The 27,639-nt window shown below is 29.2% G+C and overlaps 1 protein-coding gene across 1 annotated transcript in view; it reads right to left on the reverse strand.

Moving 5' to 3' along the window:
- The window catches only part of LOC111628412, a 50,579-nt gene extending 35,009 nt beyond the window's left edge, over positions 1-15,570 (reverse strand). Inside the window, exons 1-5 of the mRNA XM_023372185.1 lie at positions 15,504-15,570; positions 10,976-11,239; positions 2,932-3,204; positions 1,143-1,409; positions 607-782 (exon numbers count right to left, since the gene is read on the reverse strand). Coding sequence (XP_023227953.1) covers positions 607-782; positions 1,143-1,409; positions 2,932-3,204; positions 10,976-11,239; positions 15,504-15,570 — 1,047 coding nt within the window. The remainder of the gene's footprint in view (positions 1-606; positions 783-1,142; positions 1,410-2,931; positions 3,205-10,975; positions 11,240-15,503) is intronic.
- Between the last annotated feature and the right edge of the window lie 12,069 nt (positions 15,571-27,639).

The following is a 27,639-nucleotide window of genomic DNA, read 5'->3' on the forward strand; positions in this document are numbered from 1 at the left end:
TTTTCTTCATGAGTGGCAGCATTCCTATCGTTAACAAAAGAAAATCAACAACCAATTCAGACGTCCATATGTAAATTTGCATTTGGTTTTAAGAAATCTTCATATCTTGTTGTCAAAACGTCACAAAAACGAATAAGGAAAATTCTACACAATATTATAATTTTTTTTTCACATAAATAGACAATTTACATAGACATAAAACTTACATTTACAATATAATTATAAATACAGTATAATAAGCTAATTTATTATAATTGTAAGTTTTCTGCCTATGTAAATTATGTTTTATGTTTAAAGAAGAATTATTAATATCTTTTAATACATAATTTTATTGACTCTTCTCTATAAAACACATATAATTATTAGAAAATCTTAGTTGAAATTGTTAAAATTGAGAGAGGTTTTTTTCCTTTCCTTTTGGCATTATTTCTATTATGCAAATAAGCAAATAATATAACAGTACTAATTATTTATATTCTAAAATTCTGTTTAGAATATTTAGAAGAAAATTAATTTGCAAACTTCTAATATTATTAAGCTGTTACATAGATTTTTCAAATTTGATATAGCCTAATCAATAAATTTAAAAATAATAATAATAATTACCTTCTGCTTAACATCACAATTTAAATCATGATAAGACATTTTAATTTCGAAATTCAAACTGTTAATGACGTCCGTGACGCAAGAATTCGGTCGACTTTTTACGTAAACTTTTCCATTGAATAGTTTGCTAGTCTGGACCGTGGCCACCATTTCTTTAGCTTTACAGTGGATGGTCACTGAAACGAGACATAACAAGATCAATGAGAGAAAACGTGTGAATGAGTGGAGTGACACGATACTTGGCTACTCTTTGAAGTTCGCGCAAAAATTAGACTTAATTAAAGGGTGGGAATGGGGCTCTTTGTTTTCTAGCTGGCTTCCATCCAGTAGTAGATAATCAAAACGGAAATCTTTTTTACTATTAGTTTTTTTTTCAGTTAAAATTCGTAGAATAATTTATAAGAATAACTCGAATTTTTTTTTTCAATTTCTATTAACATCAGAAGAAAAATATTTGCTTAAATTAACTTTTTTTTTTTAATATTTTGACTGTATTTAATATCTAATTAAGTATTATGCACGCCGACAATCCTCACCATTGTAACAAGAGGTCAATTCAAATGTAGAAGCTCCAGGAATTTCTAGATAAGGGTCGTGTATGTGAGAAAGAGTGGCTGATGCATGATGACTGATGCGACAGACACTGTTGGCAGGATCGCCGAAATCAAATGAATGACAGCGATGATTGACAGTCAAGCACCTTCGTCTGCATTCCTCTAAAGTCTTGACATCTTGATAGACGGCATCCACAGTTTTCAGTATTTTACCAGGGATTTTACGAAACTCGCATAGTCTGATAGGATCTATAAAAAAAGAAAAGAAAATTATAGCTATAATATTCTTAAAGAATATCTTTAGTTATGTAAATAATTTTTATCAAAAACATCAGTTATTTGACTACGTTTTAAAAACCAAACTAAACGAGCAACAGGTTGAACTAGTTAAAAAACTATAAGTAAAACTGAAAGTAAAATGAAAACTTTACAAAAATATTTTCCCTAGAGACTTCAGATAGATAATAAAGTGTTAGAGGTGAGATGGAGGATAAGACACATTAAATGATGGTAAGAAAATCCTATTAGCTTGGCACGTAACTGCAACGAATTGCTCAAACGAGATTATCAAGTAATAACGCATAATAATCCCATTATAATTCTGGGTTTCGTTATCCTTCAGAATTCATCCAGAACTTTGACTTGATGTAACGTGACGGAATTCGTGACGTTATCTCTATAATCAACATTTACCTACGGATTTAATACTACGTTTTTGATTGAGATATATTTCATTTTTTTAAATCCTTATTTATATTATTTATTGGCATTCAAATAAGTTTAGAAAATTGTCCACAAATTTCGTAACTTTTAACTTCTCAAAGACGGTCACAGAAGGAAAAAAAAATAACGTCACGAAATGCTTTTTAAATAAGAAAAACAAAGAAACTACACGAAAGATCGATTCGTTACGTTCACGTATTGTTCAAAGAAGAATGATCCGGTCACGGTCATGGGGTCAAGGTCATTGAGAACGAAAAGTCCCCAATGACCCTTATTTTCATTCTCTTTACGACTTAAAAAACCGATTCAGACAATTGTCAAATCTTTACTTTCCGGTGTTGCATTTACGGTTGGTTGATTTAAATTTCATCAGGAATTTCTACATATTAATAATAGCAAATAATAATTTTATTACAAATAATATTAATTTTAAAATATTAATAGAAATGGGTTTAGATTAAATTATAAATTTCTCTAATTATAGGCCTATATACATATATAATCTACGTAAAGTTCGGAGAATAGACTGGTTATAGAAGTAATGAAATTGGAAGCTACATGGGTGGTTATAATTCACAAGTAATTATTAATCCCGTACGTCTATCAAATAAATTACTGTCTTAAAAAAAAAAAAGTTAGGTCTGTATGCAATTTTCATAAAATAGAGGTTATTGTCGTACAAAACAACGTGATGACCTCATCAAAATTCTCTCTGGAGAATCTACCAGAACAAGACGAATCCATTTCAATTGGTACTTTCTTTACAAAGTCGGCATTTCATTTAAAAATTTAAATTAATTTTCAGTAAGGTGTAGCGAAAGATATAATAAAAATGTAACGATGAATAGAAAAATGCCTAGGAACTAGCCAACCGATGTATTCAATATAGAATTTTATTATTATTTCTTTCTTCTTCATCTTTAAAAATTCGTGCACTGTCTAGGATGGTTCAACGTAGAAATCTGTGTTTTTTTTTTTTTATTAATAAACGGTATTATTTTTGATAAAATATTGAATTGTTTTTTTTTTATTAATAAAATATATTTACCATCGACACAATTACTTTCGATATATTCCATAGTGGGAACGGTAGCTGCGAAATGACCCGGTCCAGTTACTGTATGGCGATCGACATCGCTGGTATAACAGTCACCCGTTAGAGTATCATAATTTGCGGATCTGCACAAAAATTCTCTTTCAGCTAAACAAACTTCCATGCAAGCTTCTAAAGAACCCAAGCGAACTTTTTTCCGAGGTTTTTCAATAAGTTGATAGCCAGTTACACGCTCGAACATCCAGTCCCTTTTACAAGTTTGGCTACCTGAAAAAAAAAAAATACATTAAAAAAAGATTAGTTCAAGCTAAAAATTGGAAAATAAAAAAATTATTGTTCCTAGATATTTTTGAAATAGTCGTTTCGTTCGGTTCTACAAAAATATATGTTATATGCCGGAAAATTACAGCATTGCCCTCTCTCGCGTAAATATAGGGTGGCCAATATAATGATATTTCTGGGAGGGAACATGCTACGTGTAGCTAAGCCACTTGGCAATAGCTTGTAGATAATCAAAGTTACTTCACTTGGAAGTAAAAATCCCTGTTAACTATGCACCATTGGTAATTTAAGCAAGAACATCTCCGCAAAATAAGTAGCCATTTTTGATAAAAATGGTGGCCCGTGATTATCATGGCCGATTATTTACCGTACGTATATATCCTTTTTCGTTAATACGTACAAGATTGTGGCAATCAAGACAGAATCACAAATAACTATCCAAGATAATGGTTTCGAAATTCCTAGAGTTCACACACCAGAGTGATGCTTTTATAACGTGACATCGCGTGATGTCCAGCACCGGGTCAGTGACACGCTCCCCCCCCCCCACAATGCTAACTAGAACAAAAGAAAAACTGGGTAACATTTATACTCCCATTAATTCCCACGCCTGACACCAGAGAAGTGGTTGTAACTAATTAAAAAATTGCTGTTTGTAAAATATTTTTTTGCTCCTAATAAGCTTAATTTAATTATTTATTAAATCTAATTCTTAAAGTGTTAAAAAAACAGGATTATTTTGTAAGATGACAACGATTATTTTCCAGATACATCAATTAAGCCTACATAATTCTCATGGAATGATGCTTTAATTGAAAATAAACATATTTTCGATAAAAATTATCACTTAATTACTATATCGAGGGTAAAATCTATATCACACTTTACTAAAAAGATTTTTTTTCTCACTTTTAAAGAAGCATATTTGATAAATAATTAATTCTTTTACATATATTACGAATAAAATATAGATAATTTGAATGGTTATTACACGACAGATGGTTCACAAGCTGCTTCGTATAAAAACAAATCGCTTATCTAACTTGTGGCTAGCGTGGAATACAAAATAATCTTCATCTCGATAAGAACTTAATAGATACATATCTGATCGAAGGAAAAGTTCACTGGCACTGATAAACAGGAACAGCCGAAGGAAAAAGAAAAACATTATCTGATAACTCATTAATACTGAATTTTCCATTTATGGTATCTAAAAATTGAGAAAAATTGTGTTTCGTTTGCACGGAAAATATACATTAAATACGAAATATCACACGTTAACATTTCTTAAATAATGAAATGACTTATTTAATGTCGAGAAAACCTTCACTATTTCCAATCTTGTAATTAATATGAGTACGATGAAAAGTTCGTAAAGATTTACAAAATTTTAATAAATATTAGAGAGATTTGCGGCCGAAGTTTTCATCTGTAAAACGTGAACGTCAAACGTCAAGCGCCGCTATCTTGTAAACGGCGCTCGACGTTCGACGTTCACGTTTTACAGATGAAAACTTCGGCCGCAACTTCGCTATTTCTTCTATAAAAAAAACGTGAGAAATTAAATCAATTTTTCTATTTATTCTTTTTCTCTTTTGTATGTCATTTTGAGAATTGTAATTTGGATAGCATGCTTCTGAATTTGATCCACAAGAAAAAAAAAAAAGAACTATTATTGTTCTGGTTGTCATTCTATAGTAACTTTTCCTCTTAATATCAATTACATTTGATCTAATGTTAAATGTGATTATGTCCACGTTTTACAATAAAAACACCATAGTTAATAATAATAAGAATGCAGTAATCATGGTTATCAAATTCGACCGGATGCAAAAGACAAGAAGTCAAACCTCCAATATCAAAAATTTTCAAAAAATAATTAATGCCCCCATGTTAATAACATAATGTTCGTTTAGTAATTGATAATATTATCATAGAAATAACAATAATTTTATCATCAAGAGTTTTTTCTTTTTTCATTTATCTTCTACATTTTTTTTTCTTTTGCCCCCCCCCCTTTCTTTTTAGATCCGGTTCTAACACAAAAATGATGTTAATATCTACAGTCAGTGAGATTAATAATGAGTTTTAAAATACATAACTAGATCCGGAACGTAAAAGAAAATAGATTTACATATATAGAAAAGATTGAAAAACACTTCGAAGGATAATTGAATAATTTGTTATCTTATTATAATATTAAACGGATGAATAGATTCATGCATTTAAGCAGAAATCATTATAAATCCACGAGTTTTATAATTATAACTGATAATATTCTGTAGAAATATTTTAACTGTGATAAATATTTACTATTAATGGCAAACTCAGTCATCTCAATAAAGAATACTGTATAGTAAAATATAATTGTAAGTACAGTATCATTATATCTGTTAGCTTAACGGCTCAGATCATTAACTAAATGGCTATTGTATAGAATTTATAAAGGAAAAAAAAAAACACAATCCGCAACTATTATAAGAAAAGTAATTTGTGATCGGAATTGAAATAATTACAGTTATATTGTATTTGCGGCCGCTTGTAGTTAAGTTAAAAATCTAACAAAACAATTAAAGGTTAGCCATGGAAACAAAACACAGTTTTAAATATACCAAGTAATAATAATAATAATAATACAAGCTATTATTACGTCGTATTTAATCCAGGAAATCCTGCTTCTGGTTACACACTTCTTCTTAATGAAGAAAATTACCTACGGGAATTGTATTATATGCATTAACGTTTATATTATAAGAAGTTCTTTTTCATTTGTATTTATATAATTTAATATTATATTTTTATCAAAAAAAAAATCGTTTAATTAGAACAGGGATCGGAAACCAGTCTTAACTCGAAATGCTGCGGCTCGTTGAATAAAATAATAATGATAAAAAAAATGTTCTTAATTTTAAAAATAATGTAAAAGATAATCATGTTGAAAAATATGCATTAAAATAATAATAATAATAAATTTTTTAAATTGTTTGTAGCTTCTACAATAAAGATAAAATAAATAAGAAAACGTTTTTACAAGGTATAATTATTTTTACACTGTTTTTAGTTGCTTGGTTTTAAAAAAGATGGAAAAAAAGGTACCAATTAAGTGGGTTTCCTGACTTAAAAAAGAGTAGTAAAAGCTAGGTAGTTTGCGAACAATGTAAAGGTGTGTCCAATACAATTTACACATATGTAGACTACTAGAAGAAAATTTAAAAGTTTTTGAACCAAATATCTAATTCATTAACAATACTTTTCCTTTTTCTTTTTTTTTTGTATTTAACTACAAGAGTTTATTGGTTTCTTGAACTTCTCACATAAAAAATTATTTTAACACCTTGTTTAAAAATATTTATTGTATATCAAAATAACATTATAAAAAAAAGAAAACACCTGCTTCATTCCACAGATTACAAGGAGATTGGAATCTACCTTACTTATTTAGCATGTATCGAATGTTTCACTGTAGCTCAATGATTTATATTCTTTTATCATCCTGGAGTAGATTAAATTATAAAATGCGTGTGCTAAATTAACTTTCTTTTTTATCTAGAAGTTTAACCGAAAGAAAGGAAGAATACTTTCACATAATCCACGTTACTAAATACTTTTATTCGAGACATAAAAGTAATTTCGCTTATATACTATCGAAAAGCACCTGTCTTTCGATAGTATATAAGCGAACTTAGAGGCAGGTGCAACGAGCGCACAGGCACTCCAGGACTAAGAGGACCCTGAAATGAGGAAAGTTATAAATAAATAAAAAAAAATTCGGTATTATATTTTCATTTATTTAAATTGCTGTATTTATAACGTATAAATATCATAACCAGAGAGAGGGGCGAATTACGTGGAGAACTTTCCTTCCACCGATGGTGTTTACTTGTTTATGATAGCAATGCATGGAATTTCAGGTTTTTCTAAGACCTTAAACAAAAGAACATGGGAATTTTAAAACCACAGAACTCAAATTTTACGTATTTGATATTTTCGAATTTCATTTACGCTACTTTCGGGTAATTATAACTGATTAAAGATGCATAACATGCGACGTATATATTATGTACGGATATGAAAGCATACATTACAGTATTAATCCATTCAAAAACAGTTATTATCGACTAAAACAGATATAGTATATGCAAAACATAACTTTAAAGTGAATACAGTATAATTTACTTTGTGGAATGTTTTTGGAAACTAACAGGTCTTGTAAGCGCCATGATCCTCTCGCATTAACGCGTAATTTATTGTTCATCGGATTCGTTGCCATTATGTAATATTATCGCTACTATATCGTCGCCCTGTTAAAATCATTGAGTCTTCTGAACGCAGTCATTGATTACAATAGAAAATAGACAATAAAAGACCAGTGTCTATCTCTAACCCATGCGAAATAATTCTGTTTTACGAGTTTATTTTGTACGAAATTTCTGCAATTATTGGCTAACTTAGCCCGTAGATTTTGTCAAAATTTTCCGCTTATTTCGCCTGCCTCTTCCTCTGATCATTACTTACTTCAATTTAGTGTATATCATAAAAATAACTTACCATCATTCTTTACTTTGAAAGATCCTAATAACTTAGCAACTTTATTGATGCAGCATTTGTGTCTCATGTAAAGACATATTCTTCTTCCGCGACCGCAATAAATGAATAGAAATTATTCAGAATTCTATGAGTAATAGTGGTTATTCAACATAAAAATTAAGTTTCCCATCAACTGACTTAATACCAGATAGTTGTGTTTCTGACCATCCCCACGCTCTTTGCTGATAGCAGAACATATAAGTTATTGAAATTATACAAAAATCATCCTTTTAAGTTACCTTACAAGTTACCATTATTGCAACCTTAAATATTGTACAAATTAAGTTGTAATGATAAGGACAGAGGTGAAAATAGATAGAGGTCAGAAGTATTAAAATATATATCTTACCATGAGAAAAACCAAAAACAAAAACAAAATTTTAGTACATATTGGTAAAATGGAAAGAAATTCAAATAAATGCATTGTAGAAAACGAATAAGATGTACTGTACAATGCCGAAGAAGAACCACAGCTTCAGCCATCTTAGTCTCAGAGAGGAATTACAAATCAAGATGAAAGAAGTGTAGGATAAGACAACGCAACACTTAAGCGATCTGCAAAAAAATATATCCTTTAAAATATTGTAAGAAAAAAGGGAAATAATATTACAAATATTTCGTTTTATTTACACCGTAAATAATTTAAATCATTCAAACACAAACAAACGTTCGAATTTGATTGTCTTTCAACGCTTAAGCAAAATGTCCTTTTTATTTATTTCTTGAATAAAGACATTTAGTATCGTGAATTACGTGAGAATTTTTTGTTAAATTTCAAAATGCATTTCTTCTTTAAAACAATAAAGTAAAGAATTTCACAAGGATACTGTGTGTTTCTTTTTTATTCACTCGTAGGTACGCTGATATCTTTTTCATTATCTACTATATAATTTTCACTTCTCGGCCTTTCCCCTTAGATACTCTTATCAAAATATTACCATAATCTGTTGTACATTTACTAGATAGATTATATGTAAATAAAAATTTATTCTAGTAAGATTCATTGTATATACCGTAGATTTTTATCAGAGATGGATTACATATTCTTCAGTAAAAATTCGTTTTTGATTAAACATGTATGAAGCATTATTTTGTAGTATTTCGAAAAATATTATATTATTAAATCTGGATTTAATAATATAATAGTTAAATCTGGATTTTCTCCGGTTTAATAATGTTTATTATTAATTAGATAAATATTTATACCTGATAATCTCAAACGATCAACCTATGAGAAATAATTTATTAAAATTAATAATTACCAGCGGCATGTGCCCGGTGTTGCTAGGTCTTTCGAGGTGAATTTGGAAATTGGTAAAGTTGACTTAATGAAAACAATAATCTTTGTAACTAAGATGTACATTTATTGGCCTCAGTATTTACAATAATGAAACTGCAAAACACAAAAAAAAATTGCTTGGGCTAAAGTTAACAGGGGAATGGACCCCGACACATTTGTTCCATAGACTTAACATTGTACCTTTTTTACTTCGCCACGCGTAAACCATTGAACCTTTCTCAAATCTCTCTTCGGCGGCATCATCTAGAGGTTAAGAACTTTAATTTGATATCCGAACCGTATTTTTAGCCCCAGCCGTTTATTCAAACTAAGTCGGACAAACAGAAATCTTCTTTTAATTAATATATAGAATATATAGATAATAACTATGTATATACATTACATACGTGCCAATGAGATAAATTTATGATTTCTTTCGAAAATAATGTCCATTATACATACTTGATTATCAAACATAGATAGTAAAATCTGTTCATATTTGATAATCGTTTACGTAAAAATAAATGTTTGAGGATTGTAAATAGTTTCTTAGAAAACATCAATTAAAAAAAGGTGAAAGAACAAAGAAGAATCCACGAAACAATGACAAAGATGATGATTAGACATTTGTGCTCGAGGCCATACCACCGAACTAAAGAGTTGCACTGTGAATTACAAGAGATTCAAAATATCTCCCGTAGCATTTGTACGTGACAGGTACAATTTACAATGACCTAGATGTTCCATCACACAACGTGATGTCTAACGAGAGAAAATTGAGATGACTGGTTTGATAGTCTTTAGTTGGACTGGGTTAGGAAGGCCAAGGGCATCGTATGAATAACCTTTTTTGATCATTTCGAGTTCAGAAACTGTTCGTTTTACCTTCCAGCAATTTTCTTGTGTCGGCAATTTTAAACTCGATCTTAAAATAATTACTTATACCTTCGATCTAACATTGGATTATCGATACGAATATTGGGGATAAACATGAAAAATGAATAAATTTTTCATCTGATAGAAGAAAACTAATGTCTTAATCCCTAAATTTACGTGAGAAAATCTTCTTAAAAGATCGTGAGAATGATATTAACAATGAAGATCTTATAGTTGAAGACTTGATCGATAACGAATGACGAGATTAATTATTTACTGACTTTGGGAATACTTAGAGATAAAAATCGAAGTCTGTTCTGAAGATAAGAACTGTCTTTTTTATGTTTCGATCTTATTAATTTGATTTGAAGAGCGTGTGTGGTCGAACTGTGTTTTAGGTCTTAGTAGTTAACACCGAAACATGCGTTAAATCTGGATTTTCTCCGGTTTAACCTAAACAGGTTTGTCTTTGATATATTATAGAAGGAGGTAAGCTAACTTGGATCAACCGGAGATGCTCATTAAACCGAATCTTTGACACATAAATATAATTATAAAAATATAAATTATTTTATTTCATCGTTGCTTTATATAAAATTTTAATTAAATCAACAATAAAAGGTTCTTAATTCGTATTATTTACTTCGTAATTTAGCTAAATCTATTTTAATGATAATATTATATAATAAATGTTATTTATGGAAATTTTAATTTTTCATTTTGGTAAATACAGTATCTAAATCCATTAAAAGTTTATTAATATAACGACAGATGGCAGCACGATGAAATGAAAAATACTAATATATTATTATAAATATTGTTGAAAATATAACGTTAAATGTGTTTTAAATTAATTTAAAACATTTAAATATTTTAAAATTAAATTCCTGTATTAAAAATTTCAAAAGGAAACGATCCTGAAAAAAATGGCCGTTATTGGAAGTTCGAGTATAACAAATGTTCATAAAGTATTCTTGTAATAAAATATATTATTAAAATATAATAATAACTTACCGAACAAACAAATTTTATGTGCATAAACGGTAAAAACTGGAAACTGAGAAGCAGTAAGAGCAGATGGGTGTTGTACGGCACTCGAACTGAACAATACGCAAAGACCAGTTTCGAAATTTACTGATTGACAACTGGTATTTTTTCGACACTGACTTAAACATTCGGTTAACTGAAGAGTTCCTGGTAATAATTCAAGAGTGTCAGACGGTGCCGTATATACGTAACCTGTAATTAGTTCAAACGTTATGTATCCCTTGCTGCAAGCTGGAAAAAAAAACGAAGACTTTAAAAAAAAAAAAAAAAAAAAATTTTTATAATTTGCATATAAAGACTTGTTTATTAATAATAAAAATTTATTCTAATTCATGCATATTTAATGCCATAATGGAAACTTAAAACAGTACTGAATTGTTGTAGAATGGGACCTTTTTTCCTCTTTTTAAATGCAAAACAAAGCTTGTTTTTGATAATTTTCTTTAAAAACTATCTTTAGTCTCTTATTAATTGTGTAAAGAAGCGAACATAATTTTATCTTTATGCTAATAAATAATTGGAGAATCTGTCACGAAGAAATTACATTAATAAAACATTTTACCTTACTTAAAGGTTATTGTACTCCAACAGATGGTCTTATCATAAAGGATTTTTTTTTTTCATTACAAATATTTAGTAAAGATATACAATTATATTTCTTTTAATTTTTATTAAAATGCATTCTTCTCTTTCTCTGTATACCCATATTTAGTTTAAGACAGAAATAAATCCTTGTAAGAGTTAAACGATTCTATTCGTAAAGGTTAAAGTAGTACGTATTAAATCGTTTGTAAAGTAAATCTACGTAAATTGAAATTATAATAAGTAAGTAACAAGTCAAAACGTGAGGAGTTTCAATAAACACCATTAAATGACATAAGTTAGTTTCCTCAACGAGACTCTCCTAAAATTCCTATATCATTGAAAGGGCGTGAGAGTAGAGAATGTATCTTTATTGAGATAAAAGGGAGTGGTAATGGATAGAAATTGCTAACAAGGCGTGGAATACAGTAAAATCTACAGTTTGATACTTCCTTATCACTATAAAAATCTGATTTTTCTTTGGTTATTTACTAATGGCTCAACTATTTATTATTAACCACGATGTTGATTATATTTTCTTTCTTTTTTTAACCGAAGCATGATGAACAAGTTTTAAGAAGACATAAAGGCCAACATGCGACCTTGTCTTAAAACAAAATGTGAATGCGAGTGTTATAAATATTTTGACATGGAAGAAACCCGGTTTTTCTTTTTCTATTGGCGCCATCCAAGGGTTCGTTGTATCGCCCGCCGGTAATATTGTTTGATGCTTCCACTTCCCCATATGGGAGTGTTTTAGAACCTGTTTGAATCATTCGATGTCCCGACTGAGCTATATATACATAGACTCCTGTTGAGTTGATGTTGAAACGGCATCTAAATATGGTTCTGTGGAGCAATCTTGCATAAAAACAGTCTATTTTATACATCACAATCAATACTGTGTGGAATACGTAAGAAAAGTATATTTGATTGTTTTTCATTCAAAAACAAAAAAATAGTAAAGAGAAAATACCGGATATGAAATCATTCAACTTGCGAACTAGATCCTGTAACAATTTCCTTCACAACTGTCGAAAAAATATAAGAAAAACTTGTATAAAATAAATAACAATAATTATATTGACAGAATGACGATATTGCGTGCTTACCTAAACATGTCTGATTAAAGTTTGCGGATTGAAGATTACAGAAAAAGACCTTTCAACCTTTCAACCAAAACAAGAATGTGTCGTACGAAATTATAGAGAGGATATAAATCCATAGGAAATGCATTCGTATGTATTTCCAACAATTTTTTTTTTTCATGAAGGGTGGGAGGTGTAAAAAATAACAGCATTCGGAAGTAATATCAAAAAGGAAGCTTCAACCTAAATTTCCTCTCTTCGTTCCCAAACCGTTTGGTGCAATGAGGATAAAAATGAAGTTATGAAATGATAACTGGAAATTTTTGAAAGTTGCTAGACAGGAAGAGACAAAAATACTATTATTTGTGAAATTCGAATTATCTGAGCCATAACTTTCTCCGAGCTCAATTAAATCTATCTTTTAGTTAAGGAAGTTGACTAACCAAGCGAATCTCAATCACGTCAGAGAAATAACAGAAAATATTGCTTGGTATTTCCAAAAACATCACCATAATGGGTCTAACAGAAATATGTGTTGATCCACCTTGTTTTTTTCTTCATGAGTGGCAGCTGGGTGCGGAAGTGGTGAATGCACCAACGATTGCCAAAAGTTCGTTAAACTTGTCTAGTTTTAGAACAGATTGATTGAAAATACTGTTTTCTCTTCACATTTCTTCTTTTACAATGCGAAATTAAATGAAAATATGTAGATAAAAGTCGAAGAAATTGAATCCTGTAACTCAGAGTTCAAGTTTATATATTTTATATTCCAACTTAAATTCAGTTCAATATGAAAAATATATTGTTTTGCTATTACAATCATCAATTAGATTCCACACATTTAAGCAAGTAAACAGATTATCTCGCAAATGAAATAATATATTATATATATGCTCTACAAATGCTAGTGAATTCTTTCAATCCAGGTATCTTTTCATTATCAAGAGAGATAGGAAACTTCATTTATTTGAAGAAGAAACTGGTTGATACAAGCTCGTTACCGATAGAAAGTGTGTGACCTCAACTTTCCACATGATTTTGATTTCACAGAGGATCTGTGCGTATTGTTATAAAATAATTTCACTATATCATTCAACCTGTAATTGTAGAACATTGAACTTCTCCCATTGTTAAGACACGAATCGTTATGCTTCGATGAAGTCTTAGCCACCGACTGACCTGTAGAGAAAGTATTGATTTCTTACTTAACTAACAATAGTGACACAAAGATATAGAAAAACAGATCATTCTTTTTCGAAGTAACACTTCCTAAAATCGATTATCTTCCGGTTTAATTATGTAAACATTCTGAAAGTATCTTTCCTTATAACCTTGATATAATTTTTACTGTTTCGGTTCACAGTCCTACGACAACCTCGGGGTGGAGTGTTAAATGGTGCACTGACCCTGCAACCACGTGACACCCACCATAACCTAAAGGCAATACGTATGGGTGGGCGAAATACTTAGGTGATGACGAACTGCCTTTTAATAAGTATGAATTACGAAGAATAATGCATTCTTCAGTTTTCACTACTGGTACAGATACTTAAGTCGCCATTTGAGCGTATAAGCATGACTGCTTTTTATGTTTGTTTGCTTATTAAGGATATAAATTACAAAAAAATATTTCAAAAAAAACTTCTTCTTATTAACTTTATACAATACGATAATTCTTAAAAAGATAATTTATTTAATTTATAGACTTAAAACGAGCCGTTACTTATCCACAGATGAATGAAGTTTGCTTTTCTGCTTCACTCACTTCCAGCATTTCATGACTTATACTAAAAATAATCGTTATATAACGCTATAAGACGTCATAAAAAATATAAAAAATAAATAAATTTCCATTTTACTTTTTATAATTTAATTAAATTCTTTAAATTGTTAATCTAGTGCAGTGGTTCACAATACACTTCATGAACCCGACATTGAAATAAAAAATGAAAAACTTATCTAAGTCAAATATTGTAATTAATCAATAACAATTGATGATTGATAAATTCAATCATTAATATACAGTATCAATGACTCTTCACGTGTTCTATCTGTCATTAATATTCAGATAATAGGTAGATTGGTGCGTAATAACAATTAAATTGTTATAGGATTAATGTTTTAAGATGAAATTGATTCCGATTTTTAATATGTAATTTGTATGCATGATAAATATAAAATTAATTATACGTTTTTTTTTTCTTTTACAATGATAAATAACAAGAATCAATTGGTACAACAACCTAAAATATGCATTCGTGAAAATAATTAATAGCATCGCAGCTTAAATATCACGGTTGTTAGAAGCTATCATGCCCAATTAATTTCGTGTAATTAATCGAATCATATCATAGAAGGAAAAAAAAATACAAATTAGTCAACGTGATTTGAATATTAAAATAATAAAAGAATATTATAGAAGATGCAATAGATTTAGCATTAATTATTATATATATATATATACACAAGTTTTTAAGATATAACTCTATTTTAATTTTATATATAATTCTATTATATATAATAATAATAATAATAATAATAATAATGTATATTTTTCTTTTTTTGAATTATTGGATTAGAATTTAATTGTATATAATAAAATATTTGGTAGAAAACACAAATTTATATAAGTTATTGCAATAAATTGAAAAATAATGCATACAAATATTAAACTATAGAAAGTTGTAGATATTCAATATCATTGTATATAAAGTAAAATATAATAAAGAAATCAAAGATATAAACTTTGAGTTAATGTTTTGGACAGTTAATCATGCCTAAAGTTACCGTAATATAACATTTTTTTTTATTCAAAATATACCTACCTTGACAATTAATTCCCGATAGGAATAAAGATAAAATGATTGCGATCCTCACTAGGACCTCATCCATCTCTAACTTAATATATATGTACAATAAAATAAAATGTAGCCGGAAAAGAGCCTCCTAAGTATGTGTTGAACACATGTCTACTGATTTCAATCCCCTGAACGCTTTTACTCGCAGTCGTCAGACGAGTTATCTCTTCTACTCTCTGTCCCACTTCATGCACCGCTTAACCCTGAACTTCAAGGGAGCGAGAGTAAGCGGTATCATCACGTGACAGAAGGTGTGGTAAGCTTTAAAGGTCAACCACACCATAGGAATAGGAGAAAGTTTGTTTTATGAAAAGCACCTGAATTTTGCATTGCCTAATAACTCCTGATGACTCAAGTGCTACATTCGATGATCTAATGGAGTACAATTTTAATTTAGAAGGAAACCAGTTTAAATCCTGTCTAGGAATTGTGTGTTTTACTTTTTTTAAAATTTTAAATAATACACTGCAAGTAAGAATCCCTCATTCAAACAATTCGAGAAACAAGTAGGCATTAATTATTTTATATCGTGTTTAATTCTTTGTATTTTTCATGTGGATATTTATTTTTAATACAATGTTTTATATATGTTAATATTATCAAAATCAGTTTTATTAATAGGACTACAGCTTAAATTTCCAATGGAGTATAAAAAATACTTTAAATTAGGCCTATATAAAGAGGTTATATTCAGTGATAAATCACCAAAAAGCATTATACAAATGCTTTATTAGTGAGTTTCACAGCGTTGAAATCTAAAAGTATTCATCGAAAATTACTTTCGCTCTTATGAAAGAAAACATTTTTAATGAAATTATCTTTTCGGAGATGCCGAAGAAGAAGAAGAAGAAGAAGAAGAAAAATCTAAGTCCAGAAAATTACAGGGTAAAATAATTTCGAGAGGCTCCTTATACGGAGGGGTCAGTCAACTTATTGTATTATTTTCATTCCGATCATAATTATGTACATAAAGTAATACTAATTGTATTTTTAAGCATTACTTTTTTTTTATAATAAATTCGAACGTCTCCAAACAGGACTCTATGTGATTCATAGTCAGCTGAGAAGACTTGTTTTATCCCCACACATTATTATGAGATTATAGGGTCGATGTGTCTATAAACTCGTGGTTATGAAGGTATATATACTCTCATCGACTTGCCATAAAGCTTAATTCTAATCTTTATCGAATGCGGAAATTCTCATAAATGGAAACTAGAATATTGAACTTGAAAATTATGTAATAAAAATTATACTTTTTATAATAAATACCAACGTGTTGCTTCCTGAATATTTTGTCATTTCAAAAACCATAAACAAGCGATTGGTTCTCAGAAATTAAACCTTTTTTTTTTCGTGACTAGTGATTAAGTACACTTCGTGAATAAGCAACTGTGACTTTCTCCGAATAACCTTCTTTTTTTTTATGCAGAATTATCCGAGAAGAGATTAATTTGGAGGCCCCGTAATGATTCATTGTGTGTAATTACATATGCAAATATCATTTTTGTAGGAAGAAGGAGGATCGAAAATTTTCTCAAGAACTTGTGTAACTTCATTTATATTCCATTACTAAATTATATTACGTCGTTTTCATTAATTAGCATCGTGAAAGGTTCAATGTCCAAGAGAAAGAGGTTAAGGTCAAAAACGAAAGAGGAAAACTATTCCTGCAGTGATGAATGAGAGAGAAAGGGAGAGAGAGAGAGAGAGAGGGAGAAAGCCCGAGGTGTTCTTTGCATTCCACTATTGTATGACAAATGAACACTTAAGAAAAAATACCTTTTTTAAATACACTGAAATTTTCATTAGGAAAACATTTAAAACTACGATTAACAATTTCGTTACGTAAACTTATTGGTCTTAATCTTCCACAAAAGACTACAAGCTCTTGAAGAATAGAAACTTTTAGAAATTATATTATGAAAAATAATTATTTAAAAAGCATATTTACAAGAAAAAATATATATATAATTATAATTATACCTAATTAAAAATTTAATAAATTTTCTTTCTACGAATTATTGAATGGGACTCAACTAATCCCATTTATATTGTTTTAATTTAAAAAAGAGTATTTTATTACATTAGGTAGAAGCATTACGATCTTCTCCATTCATAGATTAAAATGCTAATTAAATTATACAATTGTATGCATTGTTTGTAAAATTACGTACTGTACAACTGAGAAGTCGTGATGCAATCGAAACGACTTTGGCACGCGAATCACCCTCCACCCATAGGTCAGAGACCCGAAATTTTGTGTCCGATGTTTGCTGAGCCGTGAATGAGTTGTGCTTTTTAAGAGAAATTAACGATCTGAGAAAAAGAATAACTAACCATCCGTTTCTGGAGCGATGAAGTTAAATGCTACGTAAGAACTGAATTGCACCTTTCGATGCTTTTCAGAGAAGAAAAATGCCAATTCTTTTTTTTCCAGGCAATTTTATTTTATTTTTTTCATTCGATATTTCGTTTAAACAATGCCGCCAAAACATCCGAGATTATGAATCCGCAGCTGTTTTATTGTATAGTTTTTATTACTTTATCGAGAATTTTTCTTCAAGTTATTAAAATGTTCAATTATTTATTACTTCGGGCTATAATGACAGGTTTCGTTGAGAAAATTTGGATATGACATGAAGCCTATACTAACAAGTTTATTATTTCTGAATAAAATGATGATCAAATGGATATTAGATAATGAAAAACGACACGAATTCATTTAAAAATGAAGATTTTTAACATCCTTATCTAACAGATATTGCAATGAGATAAGATGGGCGTTTGTTTCCTGATAAATCCATCTTCTTTAACAATTTCGACTTGATGAAAGTTGTTTAATTATTCTGAAAAGTTGTTGAGAAATGTCGGATACTTTAACTGCACGTACAGGAAAGTTAATAAAGAAAGTAGTAGTTCCTCATCTACTTTTGTCGTGCTTCGAATCTGACCTTCAACCTTCGTTTCATTTACCCTTATGAGTTCTTTAATGGGTCTTCTGTACACATACCAGTTCCGCTCAGTTCATTTATCGCATCATTAAATAGTTAAATACTACTCTGCCATTTTTCATTATTTTGAATTTATAGTTGAATACTTTTATTTCATTAACTCCTTTTCATTTCTTTTCCGCTTCTACAGAAGCAACAGATTAGTCAAATTATTTAACATTATACAGCAAAGAACTTCAGGTAAATTTGTCTAAAAATTCTTTATAACTTGTTATAATTTCTTTTTAATTTAGTAGAATCTATTTAGACATTTAAGGCTAATTCTTTTTTGTTAGAGTAATGTATATTTTGAGTCAATTTGATGTCATTACGAAATGTTAGTTTGTTGATGCAAAGCACCATTGTGAAAGAGATACACAGCCAATTTCAATTTCTATTCCTTATGGGTGCTTCTAGACTGATGAGGTATAACACTTCAATTTAGAATTCTTTCATTTGGAAATATAAACTATATGGATCCAGTTCAAATCAGGATCTCTCTCACATTACAGATCAATGCCTATAGGTTTCTAGGAATCACACTGGTGTTGATTATTTCATCTAATCATCAATGAGATTTTTTAAAATCTTCTTCTTAATTCCAATATCTAATTAAAGACACTCATAAAAACTACTACAATTATAATGTTTTCAATTTTTTTTTTTATATTTAATATTTAAGATGCAATATGTATCGAATAAAAGTCTCAATTGTTTGAATGGTTGAACAACTCCTGCATTCATTAACTACCCTGCATGTTCATGCTTTGATAATTTGATCAAAGGAGCTTCACCTTATAATTAAAAGAATTTATCATTTTTTTAAGGAAGATGAATTAGAACAATTAATCTTCTGAATACAATACAGTTTTCACTAATCATTATTTTAATTAGATTGCTGGCATTTAGGAATCTCACATTTTTCATCAATTAATAAGTTCACTGATCTAATAAAAATTGTCATTACCTAAATGGTTACAAATGATTTTAGTGTGTAAAATTCTAATAGAAAAAAAGTACAAGAAAGTATTTTAAAGTTTTCTTTTTTTGTATTACAAATATATAAATAAGCTAACTTTTAAGTCAAATTGCTTTGGCATTAAGTTGAAACTATAGAATGTAAAAGTGATACTTTATCAGGATAATCTTATGCAATTACAGTAAGTAAGACATTTTCTAACTCCTTAATTAACAAGGCGGAACCTTTTATGATAATGAATCAAGGTTATTTAGCCGAGAAAAATAACCCTCTTGCACACACAATGGTGTGAAGATGAAAGTCTTGTCGTGCCACTAACCTTATTGTAGAGACATTAAAAAAATTTATTGTTTATGAAATATGGATGGAAGAAAATGATTCAGCTGTCAGAATAACTATCTAAAGACAATAATCTTTTGATAGAAAAAAAAAATTATAATGCTACCAGCTAGCAAGCAAATTACATTTAATATTAAGACCAATTGTAAATCGACAAATTTGAAATTTTGTTAACTTAAATACTTTCATAACCTTTGAACTTATATAAAATTTTATATGATAATACATTAAGTTTTAAATAATGTAACAAGTTATTAATATATATATATATATATGCATTAATAGTTAATTTGACTTAGAAAACATAATTTTTAATATAAGAATTCAATCTTAAAATACTTTTAAGTGTAAAATAATAACTTTTTATTATATTTATTTCCAACTTTTTGAGTATATGATATATTATCACTTTTACTTTTTGACATGTGTCAAAGAAGTAAGTAGATTATAGGATTTTTCAACAGAAAATGTACTTATTTTATTCCATTTATTTTTTACTAATAATCACATTGTATAAACACATTTATATATATATAGGCCTATATCTAACGTATTTTTCTATTCGAAAAGTTTAATATTACCATAATTTGTCAACATTTTCACATTTTTATTCACAATTTCATTTCTAAATAATCCAAATTCTATTATAAATTGCTGGTTATACAATGTGACAAGTGATTAAAAAAAATCATTTTGTAATGCTTATTTAATTTATTTTTTGTAAACCTAATTTAAAACTTTTAAAATTAGTTATTGCAACAATTTTTTTTTCTTTTTTTGGTTAATTTATAATAAACTAGCTTATTATTTCCCAATTATTTAATAAAGGCTAATGATTTCAATGATTTAACTTCTTTTTTTTTAATATTTCATCCAAAGCACTTATTATATACTTTTTATTTTTTTAAATCCTTAGTATAAAAAGTAAAATATTTATTCATAAAATTGAAAATGAGATGGCATTCTTTCTCACTTCATTATATCTTAAGATCTGATGATTCATCTGTAAGATAAGAAAAAATAATAATAATAATGAAGTCTTGAAAATAATATATAAAAAGAATGAAGGTTAGCAGCACAATTTGTTTTAAAAGAATAAAAACGACTTTCTTTCATTTCCTGTTAGTAGAAATGGGCGGAGATAAAATTTCCATAACATGATATATATTAAAGTTTTAAATTTTATAATGCAGAACAATAGAAATTTTATATTTTTTTTACTCGACTATATATATATATAGTCGAGTAAAGAAAATATACATTTTTATTCAATATATATATATATATATTGAATAAAAATGTATCCGAGGTCTATAGACCTATTTGTGTCTTCTTGAACGAGAAAGCAATATTCATAGTCACAAATCAATAGAAAATTGTTGACAATTTCAATGGTATTTCACTCTGAAGGACACTAATGTTACGAATTACTTTCAAATCTGATGCGCTGTAGGTTTCTGGAACTACATTCACGTGATCTTTAACCTCAATTGAGAAGATAGTCTATCAGGTAGGCATGGCTGACGAGCCGTAGCCAATGCTACTCAATAAGTGAGAGAATTCCCAGTAGAAAGTGAACCACATAAGCTTAGCTTTATATGTGTTCGTAAGATTCTATAGAAATCAGCACTTCAAAGTAAATCAATATAATATAAATTCTTATTGGTTTGTAATTTTAATTATCCGGTAAACGGTAATATAATTTTTTTAATATAAATATCATGCGAAACTAATAAGTAATTTAAAATAATCTATAGAAAAAGTAAGAAGTTAACTTCCTGTTTACTTCCGTCCTTCCGTGTATACATTAAGAATCTTTTAATAATAGTGTTTGCAAAATTATTCTTGAATTCCTGCTGTGACTGAGAAGACAACATTGTCCAGACCTTAAAGTTTTACTGATCGTGACTACATCGAGCGTTAACTTCCCATTTTTGTTACCTTTTGGATATGTATAGAAGGTCTCATTTAATTCTTGAGTAGCTTATGGGTATTAAGAAGCATATGAAGTTAAATTGTAATTCTTCGGTGTAAATGGCATTTAAAAATTGTTTGAGAACTAAGTTGAACGAACTTAAACATGTTGCACCTAAGGGCAAACAACCATCTTTCCTACTTACTATTGACTCTACTATGTCTTTTAAGAATCAATATAATAGCACCACTGTAGGTTTAAGAGAAACATTTTGCTAATTGACTAGATTATTGTTAGCTTTTCTTTGTAAAAGATAAAGTCAAAGGCCTAGAAGATCCAAAACAACATAAAGTTTGCTTTCATAATAGAAATAAAATTTTAAATATCACTCAAAAGTAAGCCATTTAAGTCTACAAAGCAAATTAAAATACTAACCACAATATAGCCTATACAAAGAAAACTGAGTTTATCCACCAGTTATTTATATTCTATTGGTATATTGCTGCTAACTACTGAGAATCCTGTTCAGTGAATATTTTTATCATAAATAATATCTTTATGCAGTAATAGTATAATGTTGTCAGAGCCAAAAGCTATTATACTATCTATTACAAGAAATTAATGTTACAAAGAGTACATAAATTATCCAACATTATACTTTGTCTGGGATAAACTGCAAAAATCTCATCTAAAAAGTCGTTGAAGGATGCTGTATAGACTATTGCTCGATGACATATACCATATTATACCTGTAATCACTAAAGCCAGAAAAATATAAGATATCCCGGTATTAATATGTCAAAATATTAAAAAAAACTTGGAAAATTAAGATAAAAAAAATGATTACAAGGAAGAACAAGAGATAAAAACTGAATTTAAAAAGCCGTAATTTATACGATAGATGACAGTGAGAGAAAGGGAGGGGAAGATGGAGAAACGTTTCTGGTTACTTAAATTGCCACAGGTTAAACCAGCTTACGAGTGAAGTTGTTGAGGTCATTAACATCACTTGAATAAATTATTAATCTTTATTATGTAAATGATACCATTAACGTGTGAGAAAACAGGCCAAAAAATGATTGAAAGAAACTCGACTCTTAGTAGTTCTTTGTTTAACCACAGTTAATTAATGTTATTTGCCAAATTTCCAGTAGATTTACATTGTAATGAAACAGATCGTATTGAAACTAATATCAACTAATTTAATTCACGATCAAATATTAATATAATCTATTGGATATTATTGGGAAAAAAAAACATATTTAAACTATAATTTGCCTACTTTTTCTAATTCTCAACATCAAATTTCCCAACATTTTGGTCCTTAAATTATTATAGTCTATTATTATTAATTTTTTATTTCATATAATAATAATTCAGACATTTACGACATAATGAATGATTTTATTGTCGACTTTATTAGTCATAAATATTATGATAATTTTAAAATTAAAATTAAATAAAAGAGTTTTAAATATATTTAATTACATCCGTAATTACTAATTATGTACATTAATTACATATATAATTAGTAATTATGAAAGTAATTAAATGTGATTTAAAATTTTTTTAATTATTCTAATTGATCCTTCTGAAAGAAAGCACAAAAATTAATGAATATTGATTTTCTAATTAAGAAGCACTACTGTATACTATTTGTTAAATATATATATTATATACAAAGGGGAGGACAAATGGGGCATTTACTCTCTCCTGGAATCAAGTAAAGACATTCCACATGTAATAATTTTAAAAGTGATTGAGATATGTAACCTTACACCCTCGTCAGAATTTTCTGTTGTTTGAAGCTCTCGTAGGAATTAGAAAAAGGGTAAGAGAGACGAAAAAGGGCACATGTCAAGGGGTACTCTGAAAAATTTTCATATGACTTACGCAAGTATGTCGTTATATATGTATGGGGCAATAGAGTCAATCAGCAGGAATGAGTATTGAAGTATTTAAATTGATAAGCAATTAAAAAGAAATCGTACGAAAGAAAACATATTTTTTCTGTTTTTACTCTTTTCGCCCTGTGGGCACTAAGAGGGTCTTTTTTTGGGGGGTTTGGCCAGGTCCACAATGAGTCAGTAGGGTGATGGAAGGTGTCTGACATATACGAGAGGGATCATCCACCGAAAAATTGTTGAAATCGGAGTTGTAAAGGCAGATTGTCCTCTGCATAGCTTTCCATTATGTGCAAGAAGTTACGACCCAATTGTGGATTTAAAAAAAAAAAAAGTACGGCCTACTATATAACTATAATCATTTCAATCTCATTTTTAATATATAAATATTAAATAGATAGTAGACTTACCTCTGTTATTAGTTCTTTATTAAAACTTTCCATTAATTTGTTGAATAGTAAATAATGAGAAGCAGCGAATGATTATGTGGTTAGTGCTGCCACATGTTTTAAAACGTGACACGAAATAAATAAATAAAAAAAACCTAAAAAAACACGTTTTTTTCAAGAAAAACGTTGTTAAGATTTTTCACGACTAAGACGAAAAGAAATCAAACAGGTTTTACGTACGCAAGTCGGAAAATCAACGGTTTACGAGAAAATCAATATGTCAGAATGGTAACAGGTCTCAAACCCAGTTGAATGAAGATTGTAATCAGGAAGGGACCCACTCCCTTAACATTCTAAATAAATGAAAGTAAGAAAAATCAAATAAGTACCGAAAAGAGATTTGTGTGTGACAAACGCACTTATACACGTGTACGGGAAAGTGGTGCAAGATGGGGTCATGGGGTAAGAAGGGGACGTCTGTTTATTCGTGGTTAACGCTCTTTCATTTAGCTGTTATTTGGGGAACTAAATGTCAACCTCAAAAGGGATCGCGGGACGAGAGAACGTCCGAATCTCTCTCTTTGTTTGGAAGTAAGACAAGATTTTCCACGTTTCGGCAATACGTCATCTAATTTTACGTTCGCTACAAAGTTTCTACAAAATAAGTCTTATTGCGAACTTTTACATTACCTTTTAGATGAAGATATTATAGTATTCGAAGTAACCTTTAAGACCGAAATTGTTTAGTTTTGAAATAAAGTTGACCCGTATTTGCAGTCAGTACGAAAAGTGCACTTTGGGGCAAGACGGGGTACCCCATCTTGCCCCTACCATCTTGCCCAAGGTTGGCCACGAATTCTGCCGCTGGCTAGAGGCATTGCAATATAGTGGAGCGAACTAGTTTTAAATTTATTGTCGTTGATAATTCTATATCATTTTTTCGAATATATATAAAATAATAATTTTAAAAATGATCTTTTTAAAGAAAATGAAATATTCCACTTTTAAATCATATTTAACTATAATAAATTTATACAGTATATACTGTATTACTTTATTATTTATGTTTTTACGTTTTATTTTATTTGTGAAAACATTTTTTTAATTTAAATACTATCTTAACGAGAAATAAAATGTGAGATAACAATCGAAATAAAAATTTTTTCCACGAAAAAAAATATCGTCTGCTTACAAAATAGCGAAACCGAGCATGCGCGAAGTGACAGTATCGTCTGGCAAAGTAAATACGAGTAAGTTCAGACTTTTATATTTATTTATTCGGAAAATAATAATAAATGTAGTCGCTGTGTTAAATGGGCGCATTGTTCTTGTGCCAATATTGAAAAAAAAGACAGTTTAACCATTTTAATTTGTTTTTCTTGTATATAAAAATAATATTCCCATCTTACCCCACGGGTGGAGCAAGATGAGAATATTACAATAGACCCCCTATAACACTGTTAATTATTCCGTTTTATATGAATTCCATGTTGTACGAGTCACTTAGATTTTACAAATACGTGTGCCGGGCTGTGAACGGCCACGTATTTGTAAAATCTAAGTGACTCGTACAACATGGAATTCATATAACACGGAATTATCTACAGTGTTATAGGGGGATCTACTGTATTTACCAGAAAATGACAGTTGAGAATATATACATCTTACCCCATGGGTGGGGCAAAATGGTGCGTTTACATATGATTTTAAAATATTACGATTTCTTTTTTTAAAAACGTTTTTCAAAAATTAAATTTTGTATTATGTATTACCAAATGTTGTAGTTGCTGAGAATAAAAAAATTATTGTTCTCATTAAAGTGGTTGCCATCTTATGACTTTTCAAACCTTAACGTCCTCATCCTGCACATTTTCCCCTATATACAATATCCAAGAGTTTACTGTTCATCCGCAGCGTTAATGGCGGCACAAACAGTAGTGTAAAGATCAATATAGATTTGCACGTTCTAATTTGGGATCTCTTTAATATTCGGTTCAGTAACGCTGGTAGAGATGTCTACACAGATTTCCTCTTTATGCCAGGGGCACATCTCCAACAGTAATCTGTTGAAGTGCTTCTGGAAATCCGAGCAGTCGTGTGGTTTATGCACGATGGAACCCCTGCTGCATTTCTGAATATTAGCCATCAATCGCATCACATACTGATTACCTCCTAGTCACATCGATGGATTCGAAGAGCGAGTCCTATTACATGTACTGTACTGTACCTGTTAGATTTTTATATATGGGGACATCTAAAATCGCTTGTTTATTTTGCTACAATTAATTAATAATGCAGCAATCATTTGAAATCATTAGAGCAAAGCCTAGAACCTAGGAGTAAGTGCAACATCAGTAATCTGATGGGTGAATGCTTGGAAATACTCACATAGAGTACAATTCAAACATCTATTGTAAGTTTCATATGAAAATGACTGTCAATAATGCTATTAGTGTGTGTATTGTCTACAAGTGCGTTAATATCTGTATATATTCTCAAGTGTCATTTTCTCATAAACCGTTCATTTCCGGACCTGTGTTTATATGGCTTTTGTTTTTATTTCATGTGAGGAAGCATTTCCCGAGTTTGTCCAAGAAAATAAAAACAAAATTTTATTATTATTATTAAGAAAATAATTCAGTTTAATACAAATTGGTCTACATCAGTGGTGTTCAAACTGTGTTCCACGAAGCTCTCATACTCATATTGATTAAAACTAAATACCTTAATACTGAGAAAATAACGTTACTTTCTCAATATTTTCTACAACTTGTTCTAAAATTAGTACTAAAAGAATTTTAAAAAATGAAAGACTTCAAATCCTATTTACATAACCCAAATTGTCAACTAATTTTTATGACATTAACCTTTAAAATTAAACAATAAAAATAAAAGATAATTATTTTATTAATCGTAAAAAGTAATTCTTCATTATGTCATATTCATAATTCATAAAATTACCTCCCGTTAAAGTCACGTTGTAAATCATGGATTAAATCTTCAATTTTAAACCAATAAATGATTGTGACGAGATGACACTACCTCGACCTTCACGTCTCGCTAGCTATTACCTTCAGAAACAGGAATTTTGTAATGCAATTCGATATGAAATCATTGATATATACAATAAAATCGCGAAACATTTTAGCCTTAAATTCTGTTACATAAAATAGTAAAAATATGATAATTTTTTAAAATGAAATTTGCATGTAGATATGCATTTTAAATGTTATGCCTGTGAATATAATACTGTATTTGTTTTCTTGAATATACACGATATTTAAATTTAAATACTGAAAACTTGGAGCATCCTTACAATTTCTTTATGAGGTCAGTGGCTCAATGGGTTTTTAACATAAAGTCAAAGTCAAGGATAATAAATTTTCTTATTCGTATAACCGGAAACATTTTAAAAGAGAAATATTAAATTAGATGAGTGATAACGACACCATCTTGTTAAATAATTGCACGAAATACTATAAAAATAGATATAATTTCGCATATAAGATTAATAATGGCATCATCATTTTAGAATTATGGCGTTGATAAAATTGTTATCACAATTTTTACGGCATCATAAAAAT

Source organism: Centruroides sculpturatus, unplaced genomic scaffold, assembly GCF_000671375.1.
Source record: "Centruroides sculpturatus isolate CEXI.00-Female unplaced genomic scaffold, Cexi_2.0 scaffold510, whole genome shotgun sequence".
Taxonomy (NCBI): domain Eukaryota; kingdom Metazoa; phylum Arthropoda; class Arachnida; order Scorpiones; family Buthidae; genus Centruroides; species Centruroides sculpturatus.